The sequence below is a fragment of the Pseudophryne corroboree genome, chromosome 7, assembly GCF_028390025.1.
Source record: "Pseudophryne corroboree isolate aPseCor3 chromosome 7, aPseCor3.hap2, whole genome shotgun sequence".
NCBI lineage: Eukaryota > Metazoa > Chordata > Amphibia > Anura > Myobatrachidae > Pseudophryne > Pseudophryne corroboree.
Window position 1 is genome coordinate 422,527,027 of NC_086450.1, and position 21,628 is coordinate 422,548,654.

Here is a 21,628-nt window from a genome sequence, read left to right on the forward strand (position 1 = left end):
GTGCTGCCAGGAATACCCAATTCTGTTCATTTATGGGGATAACTGCTCTAACATATCATTATTTCCATGGAAAGAAAATAATTTACAAGAGACTGTGTGGGGAAAACTTGTCACGTAAATGATTTCAGGCTGCTGGCTTGTGGGTTGACAACATGTTCATCCTATCAATTCAAATCAATCACAAAATGCCTCGTGCCTCACTCCTAATCAACTGATAGGCTACTTTTGCAATAGACAATAAAATATCTGCCCTGGGACTCTGTAAACTACCCCCACTGAAATATGGGGGTAATTCAGACCTGATTGCTAGGGTGCGTTTTTTAGTCACCGCCTACAGGGGGAGGGGGAATTTGCTGTGTATTTGTGCGTTCGGATGTGTCGGATCGTTGCACAAACTAATCGCAGACCAGGACTTACTCTTCCAGTGCGATGATCGTGGCCGGAGCTGATGTCAGAAACCCTCCCTCCAAACGCCTGGACACTCCTGCGTTTTTCCGGACACTCCCTGAAAACGGTCAGTTGCCAACCACAAACGGCCTCTTCCTGTCAATCTCCTTGCGGTCGCCGGTGCGTTCGGATTTATCGCACCATCCCGTCACTGGCTGGTGATCCCCGTTGCTGCGGTCCGTTGCGCATGTGCATTGCGGTGCATACGCATGCGCAGTTCAGACCTGTTCGCAGCCTAGTGATTAGGTCTGAATTACCCCCATTATCCAAACCCTGATTGTGTTTTCCGTGATTAAATAGATATTTTCTGTAAGCCAACAAGTCACCACTATGATAATCAAAACAAACATCAGGAATTTTGCGCCTGTTTGGCTTTTACAGTAATTTTCCATGCCCCCGTGTGTGCTATTTTTATATACACTTATCAAGTCATAGGGGCTGCTCAATGAGTATTGAGCGTGAACTACAGTATGATGGAATTCTCTGGAAGGAGGGGGGAGGGGAATTAAAACCCACTTCTGTCAATTCCAGCCACAGTGCATAAACCATTGTACTATTTCCTACTTACCCGTCAACAACTATGTTTAATATTTTTTTTTTGTAATTCAAGAAAATGTTATTTTAAAATACTGTATGTTGTGCATAAACTAAACTTGAAAGTCCAGTTGAGCATAGTATTATGGTGTTACTACGCCGTTTTCTTTTCAGTGTGCTGCACATTTTAACCTGCAGGTGTCACTGTTGCTAGTGAATAGGCTCAAGAGCCAAATGACTGAATCTTGGTTCAATCTGCCCATGAACACTGGTGTCAAATCAATACAATATGCAGGCAATCGCCACTCAGGTGTATGACCCTACTGATTTCACTAGAATCAGTGTCTGGAATCAAGGTAATCTGGTAGCTACAGTATACACACTGAGAGAAGCCATTTGCCCAATATATCAACTGTATTATGGCATACTGTAGTTTGCATCTAATCTTTAATCACAGCGGCTCATTCACGGTGTCCATCCGCCAGTTGTAATTCTGGATGTTTCTTATTGGTTAACCAAAACACGTGACATCTGAGAGCCAGTAAGGAGCCGGTTTGAGATCCAGGTACATCCGAGTAAATCCGGGTAAATCCGACCCCGCACATCTCTAATATTAATACACTTTGCCGGTAAAACACATACAATCTTAGCAAAAGTAGTTGGGAGCGCTAATTAGTGCTACCTCAGAGGTGGTGCAAAATGTGTCTAATTTCCACAGGCATGCAGATTCCCACAGCATCTCCATGTATGCTCTGTGACTACCCCATAAAGCTTACTGTAAAACCCTGCGCTACAATCAAAAGCTCATATTTGCACTGATGTGTGACAGCTACCCCGTATTCTGTATAAAAAGAACAGATATTTGGTGAAATACGGAGTGCGTTACCACACTGTCTTTATGAATGCTGCATAACTGAAGCATTCTCCTGCAACAAGATGGTCGCCATTTGGTCTGCAGCGCTACCCTCATATCACTGGCTGGTCCTCTGTATGCTGTGCTCTAGCTCCGCTCCACCCAGAATACTGGGTGCATGTAACTGTGAGTACGGTTGTACAAATATACTGCTACACTATAATAAACCAAACTTCTGGTTACGTATGGTTACGTATGGAGCTGTTTGCTGTGTCTGGATTCTGCTGGTGGATTGGGATTGATATCCCGGCGGTCAGAATATCAACCGCGGCATCCCAATGATCAGAATCCCGACATGGGAAGATACTTACCTTCCCCTACTAGTGCCCTAGCCCTCCCTTCTAGCAGCCTAAACCGAACCCTCCCACCCCCACAGTCTAACCCTAACTATCCCCCGTGGTGCCTAAACCTAACCCACCCTTCCCGCAGTCTAAACTTAACCCTCCCCCCCCCCCCCCCCCAAGCAGCCTAACCCTACCCCTCTCTGGGGGTGCCTAAACCCAACCCCCGCTGTCCGCAGCCTAACCCTCCCCCTGCGCGTCTTACCTCTCCGGCGGCCCGGGGTCCCTTTCGGGATCCTGGCGGTCAGCTGGTGGCTCTATTCGGGATGCTGTTGTCGGTATTCTGACTGCCGGGATCCCGACCGGATCCCCTGCTGTTGTCTACTGGTGTCTACTAGGCTGTGCTCCACTACACATACATAATAAACAGATATCAACAATCTTTCCATGTCTGGACCTCTAAATGTCCTCTGCCGCAATGGATGCAAAATGGCCGTGCTAATCCCAACAGGGGAGAAGGAAAGGCGCGACATTACTAAGTAGGAATTTCTGCACCATGCCTCACTATTTTGTCTGTCCTGTGAGCAGACCCGGAAACAACAAAAAGTTATGTATGAATATTATATTTTAGTCACATTTTCCTTAAATAACTAATACATGTACTTCAGTTTATTGTCCCCTTTCCTGTAAAATAAACATTCCCTGTTTTTAAATAATGATGAGAAAGTACAAAACGCTCCGGAATAACCACAGGCCTCTCGCTGGTTTAGATATTTTGTCAGTAGTTTTAATGCATTATTTTTTGAATATGGGAAAACAGCCTTTGTTGGGAAGAGCTCATATTGCTTTCTGCCAAGAAACAGCTCCCTGGGGAATGACCCAGGAACAGAATGAGAACTTGCGCTGTGAGAGGCCTGGGAATTGCTTTGTTCAGAGAATGACGATGAGCCGAACAGAAAAAGAATCTCTTCCTATAAATGTCTAAACAACTCCATCTTGTTAGCCTGTGATTTGGAACCAAAGATTCAAATAAAATATAATATTCAGTTTGTACCGGGACTTGGGTCTGGATCTACTAATAAAAGAACACAGTTTTGGTGGCATACGTTCAATATCGGAATCCCGGCAGTTAAAACGTCAACGCTGGAATCCTGACACACATCAGAACACCAACGCCGGAGTCCCGAACAGGTCAGCATCCCGACGCCGGAATACCGACAGCTGGGATCCAAAAGGTGAGTATAACCAGGAGGGTTAGGATTTGGCTGTGGGGGGGTTAGGTTTAGGTGCCACCTGGGGAGTTAGGTTTACACTGCGGGGGGAGGGGGGGAGAAAGATAGGGTTAGGCTGCGGGGAGGGGGGCGGGGGGTTAGGGTTAGGCACTAAGGGGAGATGGTTAGGTTTAGGCTGTGGAAAGGGAGGGGTGGGTTTAGGCACTAAGGGGGGAGGTTAGGAAAGGTTGGGGGGGGGAATAAATTACTTACCTCTCCTCTGTCGGGATCGTGACCATCGAGAGGCCAGCGTCGGTATTGTGACCACTGGCATCCTGTCTGCTGGTCACGCATACTGATCCTGTTTTGATGACTAGTACTAATTACTATAATATTTACATAAAGGGCCCAATTCTGAGTCACACACAGCTCTGCATGTAGCTGCACTGTAAACATATTGCTTACGGAATGCTGCGGGAGGAGAGTAAGGGTTATGCTGAGAGGGAAGAGTTACGGTTAGGCTGCGGGGGGTAGGGCAGGGAGAAGGGCTAGGGTTAGGCTTTGTGAGGAGAGTAAGGGTTATGCTGAGAGGGAAGAGTTACGGTTAGGCTGCGGGGGGTATGGCAGGGAGAAGAGCTAGGGTTAGGCTTTGGGAGGAGAGTAAGGGTTATGCTGAGAGGGGAGAGTTAGGGTTAGGCTGCAGGGGGAGAGTTAGGGTTAGGCTGCAGTGGTAGAGTTAGGGTTAGGCTGCAGGGGGAAAGTTAGGGTTATGCCGCAGAGGCAGAATTAGGGTTAGGATGCGGGGGTAGAGTTAGGGTTAGGCTGCGAGGGTAAAGTTAAGGTTAGGCTGTGGGGGGAGGGTTAGGGTTAGGCTTCGTGGGAGAGTTAGGTTTAGGCTGTGGAGGAAGGGTTAGGCTGCGGGCTGGAGAGTTAGGGTTAGGCTACGGGGGGAGAGATAGGGTTAGGCTGTAAGTTGGAGAGTTAGGGTTAGGCTGTGGGGGTAGAGATAGGGTTAGGCTGCAGGGGGAGAGATAGGGTTAGGCTGTAAGAGGAGGTTTAGGGTTACGCTGCCGGGGAAGTTAAGGTTAGGCTGCAGGAGGAGGATTAGTGTTAGGCTTTAGAGGTAGAGTTAGGGTTAGGCTGTGGTGGAAGTTGGGGTTAGGCTGCAGAGGGTGGGTTAGGGTTAGGCTGCGGTGGGAGGGTTAGGCTGCAGGAGAAGTTATGGTTAGGCTGTGGGAGGAGGGTTAGAGTTAAGGTGCATACACACGGAGAGATTTTGACTATGAGAGATTTTGACTAACTTTTTCCTTGAAATGGCAGTAGGAGATTTTGACTAACTTTACCAGAGATTTTGTATAACTATGCAAGAGATTTTGGCTATGGGAGATTTTGGCTATGGGAGATTTTGACTATCTCATTTAAATAAGGGGATGAGTGTCATATATAGGACGATTTTACAGGGTGGCTGGTATTTAAATAGCTAAAAGTAAAAAAAAAATTTTTTGCGTGGGGTCCCCCCTCCTATGTAAAACCAGCATCGGGCTCTTTGAGCCAGTCCTGGTTGTTAAAATACAGAGGAAAAAATTAGTAGGGTTCCCCTATATTTAGACAACCAGCACCGGGCTCTGCGTCCGGTCCTGGTTTAAAAAATACGGGGGACAAAAGACATAGGGGTCCCCCGTATTTGTAAAACCAGCACCGGGCTCCACTAGCCAGGGAGATAATGCCACAGCCGGGGGACACATTTATATTGGTCCCTGCGGCCGTGCCATTACCCCCCCAACTAGTCACCCCTGGCCGGGGTACACTGGAGGAGTGAGGACCCCTTAAATCAAGGGGTCCCCCCCTCCAGCCACCCAAGGGCCAGGGGTGAAGCCCGAGGCTGTCCCCCCCATCCGTGGGCGGTGGATGGGAGGCTGATAGCCTTTCAATAGTAATATTGTTCTTTACAGGTGGCCTACAGGTCCCAGCAAGCCTGCCCCAGCATGCTGGCACTTGGAGAACCACAAGTGCCAGCATGCCCGGACATAAAGGGCCCGCTGGCACCTGTATTCCACCTGTAAAGAAAATATTGAAAAAAAAACCAGACACATTCTTTAAAAAATCCTTTATTAAACTGGGTCTTCACCTGGGGGCGGCGGCCTTTAAGCTCTTTTGCATGGCCGCCGCCTTCCCAGGGCTTCCGGCGTCTTCACCTGGGGGGGAGCCACCTCCCCAGGGCTTCTGGGGTCTTGCTCCGGCGTCTTCACCTGGTGGGCGGCGGCTGCTAAGCTCTTTTGCATAGCCGCCGCCCATCCAGGACTTTCACGGCGTCTTCAGTCTTCAGGAGCTCTTCTCCGCTCCTCCTCCGCCGTCGGACTGAAAGCCGCTGCCTCGCGCTGACTTATATAAGTCATCGGGAGGGGGCGGGGCGATGACGCGGCGAGCCGTGATTGGCTCGCGGCGGCCATCTTGAATTTCAAAAATGACGCTGAGGCGCCATTTTTGAAACTGGTACCGCTCCGCTGCCAAACTCTGCAAGATAAAGGTAAATTTCCCCTGCCCGCACCGCCGCCGCCCGCACCACCGCCTCAACCCGCCGCCGCCCACACCGCCACCGCAACCCGCCGCCGCCCACACTGCCACCCGCCGCCGCCCGCACCGCCGCCACCACCCGCCGCCGCCACCACCACCGCCAACGTCGCTATCGCTGGGAAAAATCGCTGGCCTCTAGCGATTTTAACTAACTTTCCCAGCGACATAGCCAAAATTGACTTGCCTGCACTGACTATTTTTCCCAGCGATAGCGACCTGGCGGGGACGCGCATCGCTATCGCTGCCTGTGTACACACGGAGCGATCTGCACTAACTTTCTGAGCGATTTTGACTATATAGTCAAAATCGCTCAGTTATATCGCTCCGTGTGTATGCACCTTTAGGCTGCGGCAGGAGAGTTAGGGTTAGGCTGTGGGAGGAGGGTTAGAGTTAGGCTGCGGCAGGAGAGTTAGGGTTAGGCTGTGGGGGGAAGGTGGGATTAGAGTTTTGCCTATATAAAGTATATGAAAAATATAAAGAATATATTAGAAATATCTTCTTTGTATTATTCTAATAATTGTTATAGTCAAGACTTTGCAGTAAAAAGTCCTGCCTTTCTTTTCCGCACATCTCTGATCAAAACTCACCAAATATCCAGCAGTATATGCTGCTGCAGCTGTGTATAATGCTCACATGAACCCTTTGGCTCATATATTGTGTGTAAGTCTGTCTCTGGTGCTAGCCAGTGCCTCCTGAGCCACTTACCTCACTGCACATCCCTGCTGTTAGGGTTAGGCTGTGGGGAAGAGTTATGTATAGGGGTTAGAGTACTCAATGACGGAATTGCTGGATCAGATGACACAGCCAGAACTCTATATCACCTGGCACCGCTGGACCCAGAAAACAGAGCTGCACAGCCGAAGCTTAAAGTTGGTAAGTGATCGCCACACCGCCAGGACTCTCTGTTTGTTGACATTCTGAGTATGTCGACATTTCGGCAGTTTTAACATGCTGAATTTCGACATTGTCAATGTTGATATGCTAAGCATGTCGACATTGGGATAGTGCTGACAATCTCATGTCGATAAAACATAATGAAACCCCTCATAGTATTTTCCAATAAACAGCGTCCCAAAATCCTTGGAATATACAGCAAGACCCTCACCACAACTCTGTGCTACCTACCGTTATATTTGCAACACTGAGGGGGTATTCAATTAAGTGACATTTTTTAGACTGGTGGAAAAAATGGCACTAATTCGACACAGGGTATGCAATTGCGAACGTTTTCGCTCATTTTTTTATCCATTTTCGCCCATGCAGTTTCACTTTTTTTTATTGTCTAATCGGCAGGGGCGCAAATTGCACCAAAAAATGGGCAAAACACCTGTTAATTCACCAAAACACCTGTATCGGCAGAGAATTCGCCAATACACGTGGTTTTCACCAGTGCCAGATTTTTCTACCAGTCGAAAAAACGGAATGGGCATTGAATAGGTCGAATGTAAATTCGACCTAAAAACGGGCGAAAAGTGCAGTTTTTTCGACTGGTGGAGAAAACAGTACTTATTGAATACACCCCTGAAAGTGAATGGAAATGGTCTTCGCCTGGTCACGGCACTGGACACCAATCCACAGCCCGATATTGCACTATTGCCGAGGATGAAATAGTCTTAGGGTTTATGTTTTAATTACCATTAAAGAATATTATGCACATCTACGGTCTGTAAATGTTTCAGACATCACTTCTACAATGATGCTAATTTGCAGCGAATGCACAATGAGTTCCCCGCACAGAACTAAAGCAGATGTACTGTATACAGTGTTCTTAATTGCAGCTAGGATAATTGGCTGAAATCTATTTTCTCCTGGAATTCTGGAGGGATTAGTATTAATGTTTTATCATATGGAATACATGAAGCTGAGTGCATAGATCTGGGGACAGTAGAGACAGTAATAAACTACCTGTGAGTATTGGTATTTTACTCTGGGTAATAGAACCGGAAATAGAGCCACTGTTCAAGAGAACGGTCCTTGTGTTGCTGTGTAACACAAGGAACGTTCTGTTAAATCACTGTGAAAATAGTGCAGCAGAAATGTTCACGGAGTTCCGTGCATGCGCAGTAGAGAAATCACAGGGAAAATGTCCGCCACGCCATTTTCCCGGAGATCTGCGCGTGCGCAGTAAAGTCTGAGCCCTCTAATGCTAAGACTCTACAGCGCTGCTGCTGGCAGAAAGGAGGGAGCCCGAGCGGAGGAGGCTGCACACGGGCATCTCCTGCAATAGGCCCTTGATAATTTTCAGCCCCAGGCCCATGTGACCCTTAATCCATGCATGGGTTTTGGAGGAGCAAAGCACCTGAGCATAAAATACCATGTCTTACCTGACTGTGCGCTATGGTTGGGGTGATTCCGTGGATCACCCGACGTGTTTAAAAATGTAAAGCTTGACTCTTTTCCATTTTAAAACAGTAAGGATGCATACAGTACATCCTGCTTGATTGATCACCATAGGCTGTCGGTCACATCGGAAACAGTAGGGGTTATCAGGCAGGAGAGGGTGCGCATTATTGTATGGCAGCAGGAGAAGCCTACCTTCATAATAAGTCACCTACCACACTCCTAAGAGAAGACTATGGGAGCAGGGGCGGAACTACTGGCGGGGCAGGCAGTGCATTGCACTGGGGCCCCGCCGCACTCAAGGGCCCACAGCCGCCGGCCGGCATTACATGAATGAGTCACAATGACTCATTGTATGTCATGCCGCAGCCGCACACCAGCGCTCCCGTGACCCGCCCGTCATAAGGAACGATTCTGGCCACCCGCACACGAAGGAGGGAGGAGGGTCCGTCCCTCCCTCCCTCATATACAAACAGGTCACAGTCTCTCAGTGAAGGAGAGAGCCGCAGCAGCGCTTTGTTACTGGTGGAGGCGCTGCTGCTGCTGCTCCTCTGCTTCACTATAGGCTGTCTCTGAGAACAGCCTATAGGGAAGCAGAGGGGCAGCAGCAGCAGCGCCTCCACCAGTAACACAGCGCTGCTGCGGCTCCCTCCTTCACCTCCCTCCTCCTTCTTCTTCTCTACTGCCCGGGAAGCTGCACCGAGGAGCCTGAGCCAACAGAGAGGGTAAGTATAATTCTTCTTTCTTTCTTTCTTTCTTTCTTTCTTTCTTTCTCTTTCTTTTTTTATTTGTTGGGACTGCCTGCCGCAATGTGTAAAAAGGGGGGACTGCCTGCCGCTATGTATAAAAATGGGGAATCTGCCTGCCGCAATGTAAAAAATGGGGAATCTGCCTGCCGCAATGTAAAAATGGGGAATCTGCCTGCCGCAATGTGTAAAAATGGGGAATCTGCCTGCCGCAATGTGTAAAAATGGGGAATCTGCCTGCCGCTATGTATAAAAATGGGGAATCAGCCTGCCGCTATGTATAAAAATGGGGAATCTGCCTGCCGCTATGTGTAAAAAGGTAGAATCTGCCTGCCGTAATGTGTAAAAAGGGCACGCTATCTGCCGTTATGTGTAAAAGTGTATGGTGTCTGCCGTAATGTGTAAAATGGGGACGCTGTCTGCCGTAATGTGTAAAAAGTGCACGCTGTCTGCCGCTATGTGTAACGAGGGCACGCTGTCTGCCGCTATGTGTAACGAGGGCACGCTGTCTGCCATTGTGTAAAAAGTGTATGCTGTCTGCCGCTATGTGTAACGAGGGCACGCTGTCTGCCGTTATGTGTAAAAAGTGCACACTGTCTGACGTTATGTGTAAAAAGGGGAATCTGTTCGCTGTAAGGAGTAAAAGGGTCTCTACCTGGTGTAGTGGTGCTACTGTGCGGCGTAATTTGAAGAATGGAGACTACTGTGCACCGTTTTATGAATTGGTATTATTTTGTGGACACACCCCTTCCCCACGAAGCCACGCCACTATGTATTTTTGCGCGCGCCTACGGCGCGCACTGCCCATGGGGTGGACTTGGATGGGATGGGGGGGGGGGGGGCCCAAAGCATTTTGTTGCACCTGGGCCCACCGCTTGCTTGTTCCGCCACTGTATGGGAGTCTATGTCATCACATTCCACCCACAGTGAAAAGCGTCAGATTTTTCCTGACCTACCCGCATGTGGCTCCCTTCTGCAACTCCCAGAGGGACCTAAGTTGCCAAGTGATAGCACTAAACATAGTGACCAGCTTATTAGCAAAGTGGGTGCAACCCTTCAAACGAATGTCAATGTCACATGATAAATATGACGCTGTCACCTGTGAAATTGCAGCTGGTGAGGCAGCTTTGTTGTCTCCATCCATCTTTGGCTCTTGATCTCCAGGTGGAAACAGGAAGGCCGGACTCGGACTGGAATGGCGTTGTCTTCTCATGAACGGGAATACGCTGCAAGGGAAACGGGGATGCAGGAAAAGATGTGAAAACATTCAAGGGGCTATTCAAATTCGCCCGCTGCTGTTCCATATCCTAAAACATCAGGACATGCCTGGTCTCACGCGGTTTTGGATCTGAATGTCAAGCTATTGGACACTGTGGCTCTGTATAAACGTTTAATGCTCTCACATAGACACATTTGTCCAGATTCGCACACATCTGGGGCCACTTTTCCGTAAACCTGCGGCAAGCTACTAACTTCCTTATGGTAATGCAAGAATCTGCCCGTATATGCCAAAGATCCACGTTTCTGCATGTGGGAAACTCCACCCACTGTTTTTACAACCATCATAATTAGTATCTGCCGGTGCGTTTCGAGACACAGTTGGTCTCTTCTTCAAGCCTTGAAGAAGAGAATAGCTGTGTCTCGAAACGAGTTGGCGTTCTCCACCTGTGTCATCCAGAAGACTGCACATCAGGATCGGTCAATCACCCCTGGTACAAGCAAAGAAGCCATATGCAGGGTATACCTGTGTACTTTGCATGCACTACAGCAACACCTGTGGCTCCTTCACACCAGTTGCGTGGCTTGGAGCCATGGCCTCTATGACATGGCTCCAAGCCACGCAACTGGGGTGAAGGAGCCACAGGTATTGCTGTAGTGCATGCAAACTAACAGGTCTTGTCAAGCAGCAACCCGCTTAGGTGCAAGCACCTGTAGCTCTCCGTCAAGCTTCTGCCACCGCCAACGCCAGGGCTCAGAGAAGTCATTCATTACGGCCAGCATCACTTGAGGAAGTCAAACGGACATTGCATGCCGACTGCTCTAGAAACTGCCAGTAAGTGTAAGAGTAGCGAGGACGAGCAATGCAGGAGAACGTTTTCATCTCCTCTACAATTTATGGTTTGTGAACACATATAGGGCATATTCATGAAGCAGTGAAAAGTGTGGAGAAGTGAGCCAGTGGAGAAGTTGGCCATGGCAACCAAGCGATGAAGTAACATTTATCATTTGCATACTATACAATTGTACGGAGCAGCTGATTGGTTGCCATGGGCAACTTCTTCACAGGCTCACTTCTCCACATTTTTCACTGCTTCATGAATAGACCCAATAGTCAAAGAATCCCCCTTAAGATTGAAAGATGTCACTAAATAACCCAGCGTTACCGGAACTGCGGCTTCCTCCACTCCCACCCCTACTCTGAATTGTACTTTATGCGGTTGATTCATAGGTGGACGTAGATGCAGTGGCAGCTGCACCTCATGATGGTTGCGCTTCTACAAGTTTAAGCAAATGCCACCACAAAGTCTTTGTGCGTACCTGTGTAATAGGTTTTAGTGTACTTTGTGTACTGGCAGTAACAAAGAAATGTTTAACTCCGTCAACATCGCCATCGCAGGCGTCCCTGGATCAGGCCCTGTAAGTTCAGCTCATACACTACATATGTGTATAATTTGCTACATATACAGGGGGCAAACTCAGTATGAATCGCAAGTAGCGATTCGCACGGAATTTTTGCTGAGGGGCCACGGGCGCATGCGCAGCAGGCCCTCCTGCACATGCGCACGCAATTTCTGCGGGGGAGCCACAGAAATAACGATTGCCTCTGCCCGTCAATCAGGCAGAGGCGGTCGCGGGGCGGCAATGCTCCGTTTTCTGGGTGGAAACGGAGCGTTGTGGGGGCGTGCCAGCACAAACAGTGGGATGGTACGTGTGAACGGGGGCGTGTCGGGGGTGTGGCCACAGCGGCTGCATGATGTCACACGCAGCCGCTGCGACAACAAAAATGGCGCCGGGACTCCTGCGGCCGCAGCTAAGCTGCGCCGGCAGGAGTCATCCTTAATTTCTGCTAACAAGCAGAAATTGCGTGCTGTTCGCAATTTCTGCTTGAAGCAGGGGGGAAGGCGCCGGTCAGCATGTTAGGCGGCCTTGTCCAGCGCTGGGCGCCCCCCAGCATACATGCTAATGGTTAGCAAATTCTGCTGATTAGCAGAATTTGCTAACCTTACTGAATTGGCCCAACTGTACAGTAAATTCCCGGAGCATTCGTAGAATATTAACGTTTTGGATGAAGTAAAATAAGCGATTTTCCCTGTGACACTCCTGCGCTTGTCCCTGGAATACTGCACAAGCGTTTCACAGAAGCTTCTGAAATGATTAATATGGCACCAGATATATGGGCAGATGTATTAGGTTTGAAGAAGTGATAAAGAAGTGATACGTGGAAGGTAATAACGCACCAGCCAATCAGCTCCTAACTGTAATTTTTCAAACCCGTAATGATTGGCTAGTTCGTTATCACCTTCCACTTATCACTACTTTATAACTGCTTTATCACTTCTCCAGACCTAATACATCTGCCCCATAATCTGTGAGTACTGTGCCTACCCTGAGACGCGGCCATTGTATACTGTACTGACCCCTTCCGTGTCTCCGGTGGGATAAAGGCTTGACCGAGCAGGCTCTTGTACATTTCAGACTTCAGATATCTGGGATATGAATCCTGGAAGGTAAAGGAAACATTGTAACACACAGGAGTATACTACTTACTGTGACAAAGTTACTAAAGTGACTGCGTAACACAACATTACAGGGCTCCTACAGAGCTGAAAGGATCAAGTGATGGTGATGATGAAGGGCATCAAATTATTCTGCTCACATAAATACGTGTTGCCAAAAAATCTAGCTCCATGTGCGCAATGCCGGGCAAGTACAGCAAGTAACCTATCAGCCCCTGAGAAGAACTATGGGTACACTGGTGCGCGTACAATTACCACTCCCACTTTTGCACAGGCACGCGCGATTTCACGCACAGCGGTAAAAGAGTAAAAAGTCACTGACTATGAGGACTTTCCGAGACAGTTCCCTTATTTTCTCCTAATATACTGCATGTTGTAACATCATTGCATTACAGGGACATAAAACTATTTTATGAGTAACATTTGTCCATTTTAGTGTTCTTATATTACGTAAGTATTTGAGCACTTATCTAGCACAGTTCTGAATTGACAGAAGCTGATTGGTTGGGCAAATTCTCTTTATCACTCCAAAAGGTTTGATACATACTCCCTCCAAAGCATACATGCAGATTTTTGGGCTGCCCCACCGCCCCAGAAGGAGGCAGTCAGGTGTGCTTGAGAGGAGGGGGGGCATCTGTATAGGTGGGCGGTGCGGGGGCATGAAGGCGTGATTGCATCATTGCAGCCACGCCCCTACCGTACTATGCCCAGATGACATCATTGTACAGTGGGGGGCGTAGCTATGATGACGTGATTCAGCGTGAATCGGGTCATCGCCTTGCCCACTTTCGCACAGCAAGCGGGCAGATGAGAGACGGGGGGAGGACAGGCCAGTCCTGGGAGGCTGACCTTCTTTTCCGGGTGGCCAGGAGTGCCACCTGATTTTCGGGGGCCTCCTGCCCGTTCCTGGAGAGTAGGCAAGCATGCTCCAAAACTTGATACATTGAGGTATATTATATGCCTAACCAGAGTTTAGAAAGGAGAACGTCATTCTGGCAAGAAGTTTTTCACACCCACAGATAAAGCCATCTTGTTGGTTTTGCATCATTGCGCCGAAACAGGTGCATGACATCACGGGGCTAATTGAGACCTGATCGCTGCTGTGCATTTTCGTACATCGGGCGATCAAGTCTAAACTGGCATCTCAGCCCAGCAATCGCCTCTGCTTGATTGACAGGCAGAGGCATTCGCTGGGCGGAGGGGGCAGGCTGGCAGTGTTTGTTCGCCGTTTCAGGGGCACGATCCCGGACCATGCGCGGGGGCAGGTGAGCGGATCGCGGTGGCTGGGTGACATCACACGCAGCCGCTGCGACCCGGGACGCGACATGTAGCTCCCTGCCAGTGTGCAGGAGCTGCGCAGGCAGGGAGCTACTTGTCAAGTACAAAAGCATCGCCGCTGTGCGATGCTTTTGTACTTGTGCGGGGGGGAATAAGGCCTTACATGTGAGGCGACTAGCCCGTGCTGGTTGTCCCCCGGCATGCCAGGGTAAATGAACGTAGATGTGCTAAATTTAGCACATCTACAATCAACTCTGAATTACCCCCCACAGAGCGGTACTAGTGCGGCATGCTAGCAAATCTGGTTAGCAATAGCATCATCACAATTTTTTTTATTTTTTTGTTTCGTGACAGTATTTTTTTACTTTATTATTTAGTTATAGCTTCAAAGAGAAAAACACATAACACGGGGGCAGATCACTTATTGTGAAAAAAAGGGCAAATCACATGCAGCTCATAACAGTAGAGAAACATTGAAATAATTTGACATAATCGGTATAGCAGGATTCATAAAAGTGACATAACCAACACACACACACACACACACACACACACACACACACACACACACACACACACACACACACATTTGGTATGCCTAGGGGCACAAACAGCTTCTGCTGATTAAAATGATATGTGGCATGCCTATATTCTGTGTGTGACTGCGGCTGTATCTGCATACGAAATACTACGTTGCGTGTATTCCTGGAAATCACTGTAATGTAGCATTTTGTATGCAGATACAGCCACAGTCACACACAGAATATAGGCATGCTGCATATCATTTTAATCAGCAGAAGCTGCTTGTGCATCCTAGTGACATAGCAATGGAAATAAGATGATTTTTCATAAACAAAAGGCACCCAACGTTAGCAGAGCTGCCAGCTGACTCATGCCAGGCATTTCCTGCAGAACTAGCGGCAGTGCTAGGGGGCACCATCCAAAATCTTGCCTAGGGCATCATATTGGTTAGGGCCGGCTCTGCACACACACACACACACACACACACACACACACACACACACACACACACACACACACACAGACAATTGTAGAGGTACACCATAATCAGAAATCGCAATACAGACAGATAGCATAAGGGGGGAAGGGGTGCAGGGAGGTTGCCCAAAAGGCTGACACTTGTGCCCGTACACTAGGGTGATATTGGGTACAAATTTTACTGTCTCATTTGAAAAGATCATCAAATAGTAAAGAAATAAACTACATAAATATTAGCTCTGAACATTGGCCCTCATTCCGTGTTGTTCGCTCGTTATTTTTCATCGCATCGCAGCGATTTTCTGCACACTGCGCATGCGCAATGTTCGCACTGCGGCTGCGCCAAGTAAATTTGCTAAGAAGTTTGGTATTTTACTCACGGCATTACAAGGTTTTTTCTTCGTTCTGGTGATCGTAGTGTGATTGACAGGAAGTGGGTGTTTCTGGGCGGAAACTGGCCGTTTTATGGGAGTGTGTGAAAAAATGCTGCCGTTTCTGGGAAAAACGCGGGAGTGGCTGGAGAAACGGGAGAGTGTCTGGGCGAACGCTGGGTGTGTTTGTGACGTCAAACCAGGAACGAAACTGACTATACTGATCGCAGTGGCAGAGTAAGTGTCGAGCTACTCAGAAACTGCTTAGAAATTTCTATTCGCAATTTTGAGAATCTTTCGTTCGCAATTCTGCTAAGCTAAGATTCACTCCCAGTAGGCGGCGGCTTAGCGTGTGCAATGCTGCTAAAAGCAGCTTGCGAGCGAACAACTCGGAATGAGGGCCATTGTAAGGTGATTAGATAGATAGATAGATAGATAGATAGATAGATAGATAGATAGATAGATAGATCCAAAGTTGTCTCTAAGATTGGGCCTAATTCAGAGTTGATCGCAGCAGCAAATTTGTTAGTAGTTGAGCAAAACCATGGGGGTCATTCCAAGTTGATCGCTAGCTGCATTCATTCACTGTGCTGCGATGAGGCAAAAAAAATTGCACTTCTGCGCATGCATATATGGCGCAATGCACACGTGCGGCGTACTATTACAACAAACTATGTCATTTTATACAGGGTCTAGCGAAGCTTTTCAGTCACAATGGCTGCCGCAGAGTGATTGACATGAAGTTGGCTTTTCTAGGTGGCAACTGACCGTTTTCGTGGAGTGTTCATAAAAACGCAGGCGTGCCAGGAAAAACGCAGGCGTGGCTTGGACGAACGCTGGGTGGATGTGTGACGTAAAATCCGGAACTGAATAGTCTGAAGTGATCGCAAGCGCTGAGTAGGTTTTGAGCTACTCTGAAACTACACAAAAGATTTTTGCAGGCGCTCTGCGATTAAAATGTTTGCACTTCTGCTAAGCTAAAATACACTCCCAGTGGGCGGCCGCATAGCGTTTGCACGGCTGCTAAAAACTGCTAGCGAGCGATCAACTCGGAATGACCCCCCATGTGCACTGCAGGGGGGCAGACGTAACATGTGCAGAGAGAGTTAGATTTGGGTGGGGTGTGTTCAAACTGAAATCTAAATTGCAGTGTAAAAATAAAGCAGCCAGTATTTATCCTGCACAGAAACAAAATAACCCACCCAAATCTAACTCTCTCTGTACATGTTATATCTGCGCCCCCTGCAGTGCACATGGGGGGTCATTCCGAGTTGTTCGCTCGCTAGCTGCTTTTAGCAGCATTGCATACGCTAGGCCGCCGCCCTCTAGGAGTGTATCTTAGCTTAGCAGAATAGCAAACGAAAGATTAGCAGAATTGCTACTAAATATTTTCTTGCAGTTTCTGAGTAGCTCCAGACCTACTCCTAGATTGCGATCAGCTCAGTCCGTTTAATTCCTGGTTTGACGTCACAAACACACCCTGCGTTCGGCCAGCCACTCCCCCGTTTCTCCAGACACTCCCGCGTTTTTCCCTGACACGCCTGCGTTTTTTAGCAAACGCCGTGAAAACGCTGAGTTGCCGCCCAGAAACACCCACTTCCTGTCAATCACTCACCGATCAGCAGAGCGATTGAAAAGCGTTGCACGAACAACAGCAAATCTACTAAGTTTTAAGTAAAATAACTAAGTGCATGCGCGCTGCGTACCATGCGCATGCGCATTTAGCAGCAAATCGCAGCATAGCGAAAATCGGCAAAGAGCGAACAACTCGGAATGATCCCCATGGTTTTGCCCAACTGCTAACAAATTTGTTGCTGCGATCAACTCTGAACTACCCCCATTGTCAATCACAAACAATTGCTTCAAAGGGGTTTTCCACTTTGTATATGAATTTTTAAGAAATCAACCTTTCTCCCAATAAATGTACTGTTATTAGAATCCCAACATAGGTTGTAATTACTAGAGACCCAGAACATACACACTGGGCCTAATTCAGACCTGATCGCAGCAGCAACATAGTTCTCTAATGGGCAAAACCATGTTGCACTGCATATGGGGCAGATGTAACATGTGCAGAGAGAGTTAGATTTGGCTGGGTTATTTTGTTTCTGTGCAGGGTAAATACTGGATGCTTTATTTTTACACTGCAACTTAGATTTCAGTTTGAACACACCCCACCCAAATCTAACTCTCTCTGCACATGTTACGTCTGCCCCACCTGCAGTGCACATGGTTTTGCCCATTAGAGAACCATTTTGCTGCTGCGATCAGGTCTGAATTAGGCTCATAGAGCGATCCTAGTTGTACAATATGTGAGCACAACACATTCCTGCTGTTCTCTCTCCGTTTCATACTGCTGTGTTCAGTGAGCAGCATTGTGTTGTATCAAAGGAAAGGAATAATTATCAACTGGCTGATAATGATCACTGATGATATAATAAATAATGACTGAAGAGCACAGACGCTTGTAAGACAGACAGAGGGCCTGATTCTGATGCAGCCACAATGCCGACGCAGCCTCTTCACTGACGGAACTGAGAGGCAACGCAGGTGCAGCAGCCGCCCACAAGTGAACAGTGAGACACCCACCAAAGCCATCGCAACACGCTCAGCAACTGCATACGCCGTCGCAACACACAGCGCAGATGCAAGGAGCAACAACTATCTGAGTGTCGCCAACGGTCATGCAGTATGTCCGCGGAAGGTGTGACCCTGGTGCCATGTTTTATGCATACGAGACACACGCCGGGACACGCCCCGAAAACGACAGGTCTGCATTTTTGCAGACACTCCCCATTATCTCCCCAAACAGTCTCTTCCTGTCAATCACTCTGCGACTAATTCCTCAGTGCGAGCAGCATCACAAAGGTATCTTGGCTTGTGCGCACTGCAGCTGCAATGAATGTGCAGTCTGATGATAATCATTCAGTTGCGAAACCATCGAAGTTGTGACCACATCTGAATATGCCCAGAGATAGCAATGGGTTTGCAGGAGGGTGTGTACAAGATGTGGCTTAAGTGGAAAACGCCCTTAGGAATACTTTCCAAGATACAGGCTGACGAATCCTTACGATTTAGCTGATTCTGTAATTGTCTCTTTAAATAAACACTTTACACTTTAAAGAAGTAATTGAAGAGGCGAGTGGAAGAAGGTGTTATGTTACATTTCAAAGAAACAGATATTTAGAGTTAAATTCTTAGAACATTTTACTTACAGTATACTAATTTTCACATTAGAAATTCACATGAATCTTATTCTATATTCACTACATTTGGAAATATGTTACGATGATTCTTAGGTCGTAACACCTTCATCCATTAGAAAAACGAATTTATCAGAATATTGTTACATATCACCTTCATCCACTCGCCTCTTCCATTATCCACCACATCCTCTCATGACAATTACAGGTGAACCTCAGAGAATTAGAATATCGTGCGATTGGGTCATCATGTCATTATTTAAATCAGCTGCCACGTCTAGTGGCAAGTAATGTTTTAGTCTTATGTATTGGCGCCTCTCCTGTTTGTGCAGGTCTTAGAAGATTATAGTCCCTGCTTTATTTCCATCTGTACAGGTGAAACTCAGAAAATTAGAATATCGTGCAAAAGTTCATTTATTTCAGTAATTCAACTTAAGAGGTGAAACTAATATATTATATAGACTCATTACATGCAAAGTGAGATATTTCGAGCCTTTATTATAATTTTGATGATTGTGGCTTACAACTTAAGAAAACCCCAAATCCAAAATCCCTGAAAATTTTAATATTACATAAAATCAATAAAAAAGGGATTTTAAATACAGAAATGTCTGCCCTCTGAAAAGTATAATCATGCATATGTACTCAGTACTTGGTTTGGGCACCTTTTGCATGAATTACTGCCTCAATGCGGTGTGGCATGGACAGTGGCGTAACTAGAAATTTTTCTCCCCCAAGCCAAAAAATCCTTCGGCGCCCCCCCCCCCCCCCATAATTGGCACTAGTAAAGGGACAAATATGCGCGCGCCGCCAAAAAGGGTGTGTGGCTTCGTTGAAATGAACGTGGCTTCGCGTAAAGGGGCGTGACATTGCAGGAAAAGACTACCTTATACCCCAGTTTTGCAACCTGCACGCCCAGACGTTAGCCACCACAGGAAAGAAAAATAATCCTGATTCATGCCCCTTACATTATTTGTCATTTTTCCTCCTTATAGTAATGCCCAATATACATTATTCCACATACTGCAATGGCCTTAGCCATTATGCCACACACAATAATGCACATGACACAATATGCACACACTGTAATGCCCCCGACACATTATGCCACACACCGTAATGCCTGTGACACATTATGACAGGAATCGCAATGCCCGTTATACATTATGCTACACACTGCAATGCCCCTGATACATTATAGCACATACAATGTCTGTGACACAGTATGACACACACCACAATGATCCTGAGACCTTATACCACATACCACAATGCCCGTGATATAGTATACTGTAATACCCTGAAGCTATTGCACCATGGAGATCCCCTTGTGATTTTTTTTTTGTTTACATTGTGGAACTACAAGTCCCAGAGTAGATCGTGGGCTGAACTTTATGTGACCCTGTCAGATTGGGACAGGGATTTTGCCGCCAATTCTCTGGTCCTGTCACTTCTTACCCAGCAACATAAAAAGTCTGGGAAACATGTCCCCAGCTGATTGGGTCCCCTGGGTTGTAGGGCAGAGTGACCAGGGGGTAGTCTGTTGCTGGGGCCCCGGGAGCCAGTCATCATAGAGGAGAGGGGAGGTGGAGGAGCACCAGGACCCTTAAAAGAAGCCTCACAGCACAGGAGAAAGAGACCCTGGAGGATGGGAAAGTGTACCTGGGGAAGTGGAGCCATGTAGTATCCGGGAGCCTGAAGTGAGGAGCCTCTGCTCAAGTGAGCCTGTTGCCCAGCTCAGCCGCCACCGGGATCTGACGTGATGACCTGCCTGGGGAAGAAGAGGAGCCGCCTGCCACGCCATGGAGATCGTCGGCGCTGAAGACGACTGGAGACCCTGCTGCAGAGGGGAAGAGCTGGCCGCGTCAGGGCCAGCGGCGATGGAGTGCGGAGAAGAGCCGCCGCTGCCGAGAGACTGGAGCAGAGCAGGAGACCTGGTCCGGAGTGAGGAAATGGAGCCGTCTACGCCGCTGCCTGCCTGTCTAGAGCGGATCGTGGGGACAAGGAGAAGTCCGGTGCGGATCCTGCGTGAAGAGGAGCGGGTGGAGAAATGGCCCCCCTTAAGGACTTCCCAGGCTGCTGCTTCCAGAAGGCGCGGGACCCGCCTGGTGGACACCGGGCGCACAGGCACCGCCGAGGACGACCCCGGGAAAGAAGACCCCTGGCGAGGACCCCTGGTTGCTGAGATGTGACGGCGCAGACTGGAGGATGCGGGAAGAAGACCCCTGGGGCGTCGCGACCGGAGACTAAGAAGACCTCACTGGGAGATGATGGCGCGGACCGGAGCCTGCTGCACAGGAGCAGAGCGAGATTAGTGAGAGGACAGTGGGGACCGGAGCAGAAGAGGACATCGCCGGCAGAAGGAATGAAGAAGCGGAGCATCGGAGGTGGCAGAAGCGCCGCAGCAGGTGGTGAGACCCTGATCGCCCTTCCGCTGCCCTACTCTGCCCCTGTTGTGCCCTCCGCTGCAAAAACTCTGCTAATAGGGGACATAGTATTTAAAAAAGGGTGTAGACACCCCTAAGATCCCCTGTGTCCGGTATTTAACCCCTTCTGCTGCAAAGACTCTGTAATCTGGGGGCAATATATTGTATTCCAGGGGAAGAGGCTCCCCACTAGTGCTGTGCCCCGCATATTTGTTTTGGAATGTTGTAAAAGGGGGTAGACTGCCCTTATATATTTGTGAATGTATTTATCTGCTATTAAGGAATGCTGGTACTGATAGGTCTTTTTATGCAAGCTCCGCCCAGCAGTGTGAAAGCTAATGTTAATGCATTTATCTGCTATTAAGGATTGCTGATACTGATAGTTCTTTTATGCAAGCTCCGCCCAGCAGTGTGAAAGCTAATGTTAATGCATTTATCTGCTATTAAGGAATGCTGGTACTGATAGTTCTTTTTATGCAAGCTCCGCCCAGCAGTATGAAAGCTAATGTTAATGCATTTATCTGCTATTAAGGAATGCTGGTACTGATAGTTCTTTTTATGCAAGCTC

General features: G+C 48.0%; 1 protein-coding gene across 3 annotated transcripts in view; it reads right to left on the reverse strand.

Annotated features, from left to right (window-relative positions):
• RGS11 (regulator of G protein signaling 11) overlaps positions 1-21,628 on the reverse strand; it is a 350,999-nt gene that overhangs the window by 25,871 nt on the left and 303,500 nt on the right. For all 3 annotated transcript variants that reach the window (XM_063934814.1, XM_063934815.1, XM_063934816.1), the window contains exons 16-17: positions 12,685-12,767; positions 10,146-10,272 (exon numbers count right to left, since the gene is read on the reverse strand). In XM_063934814.1, coding sequence (XP_063790884.1) covers positions 10,146-10,272; positions 12,685-12,767 — 210 coding nt within the window. The remainder of the gene's footprint in view (positions 1-10,145; positions 10,273-12,684; positions 12,768-21,628) is intronic.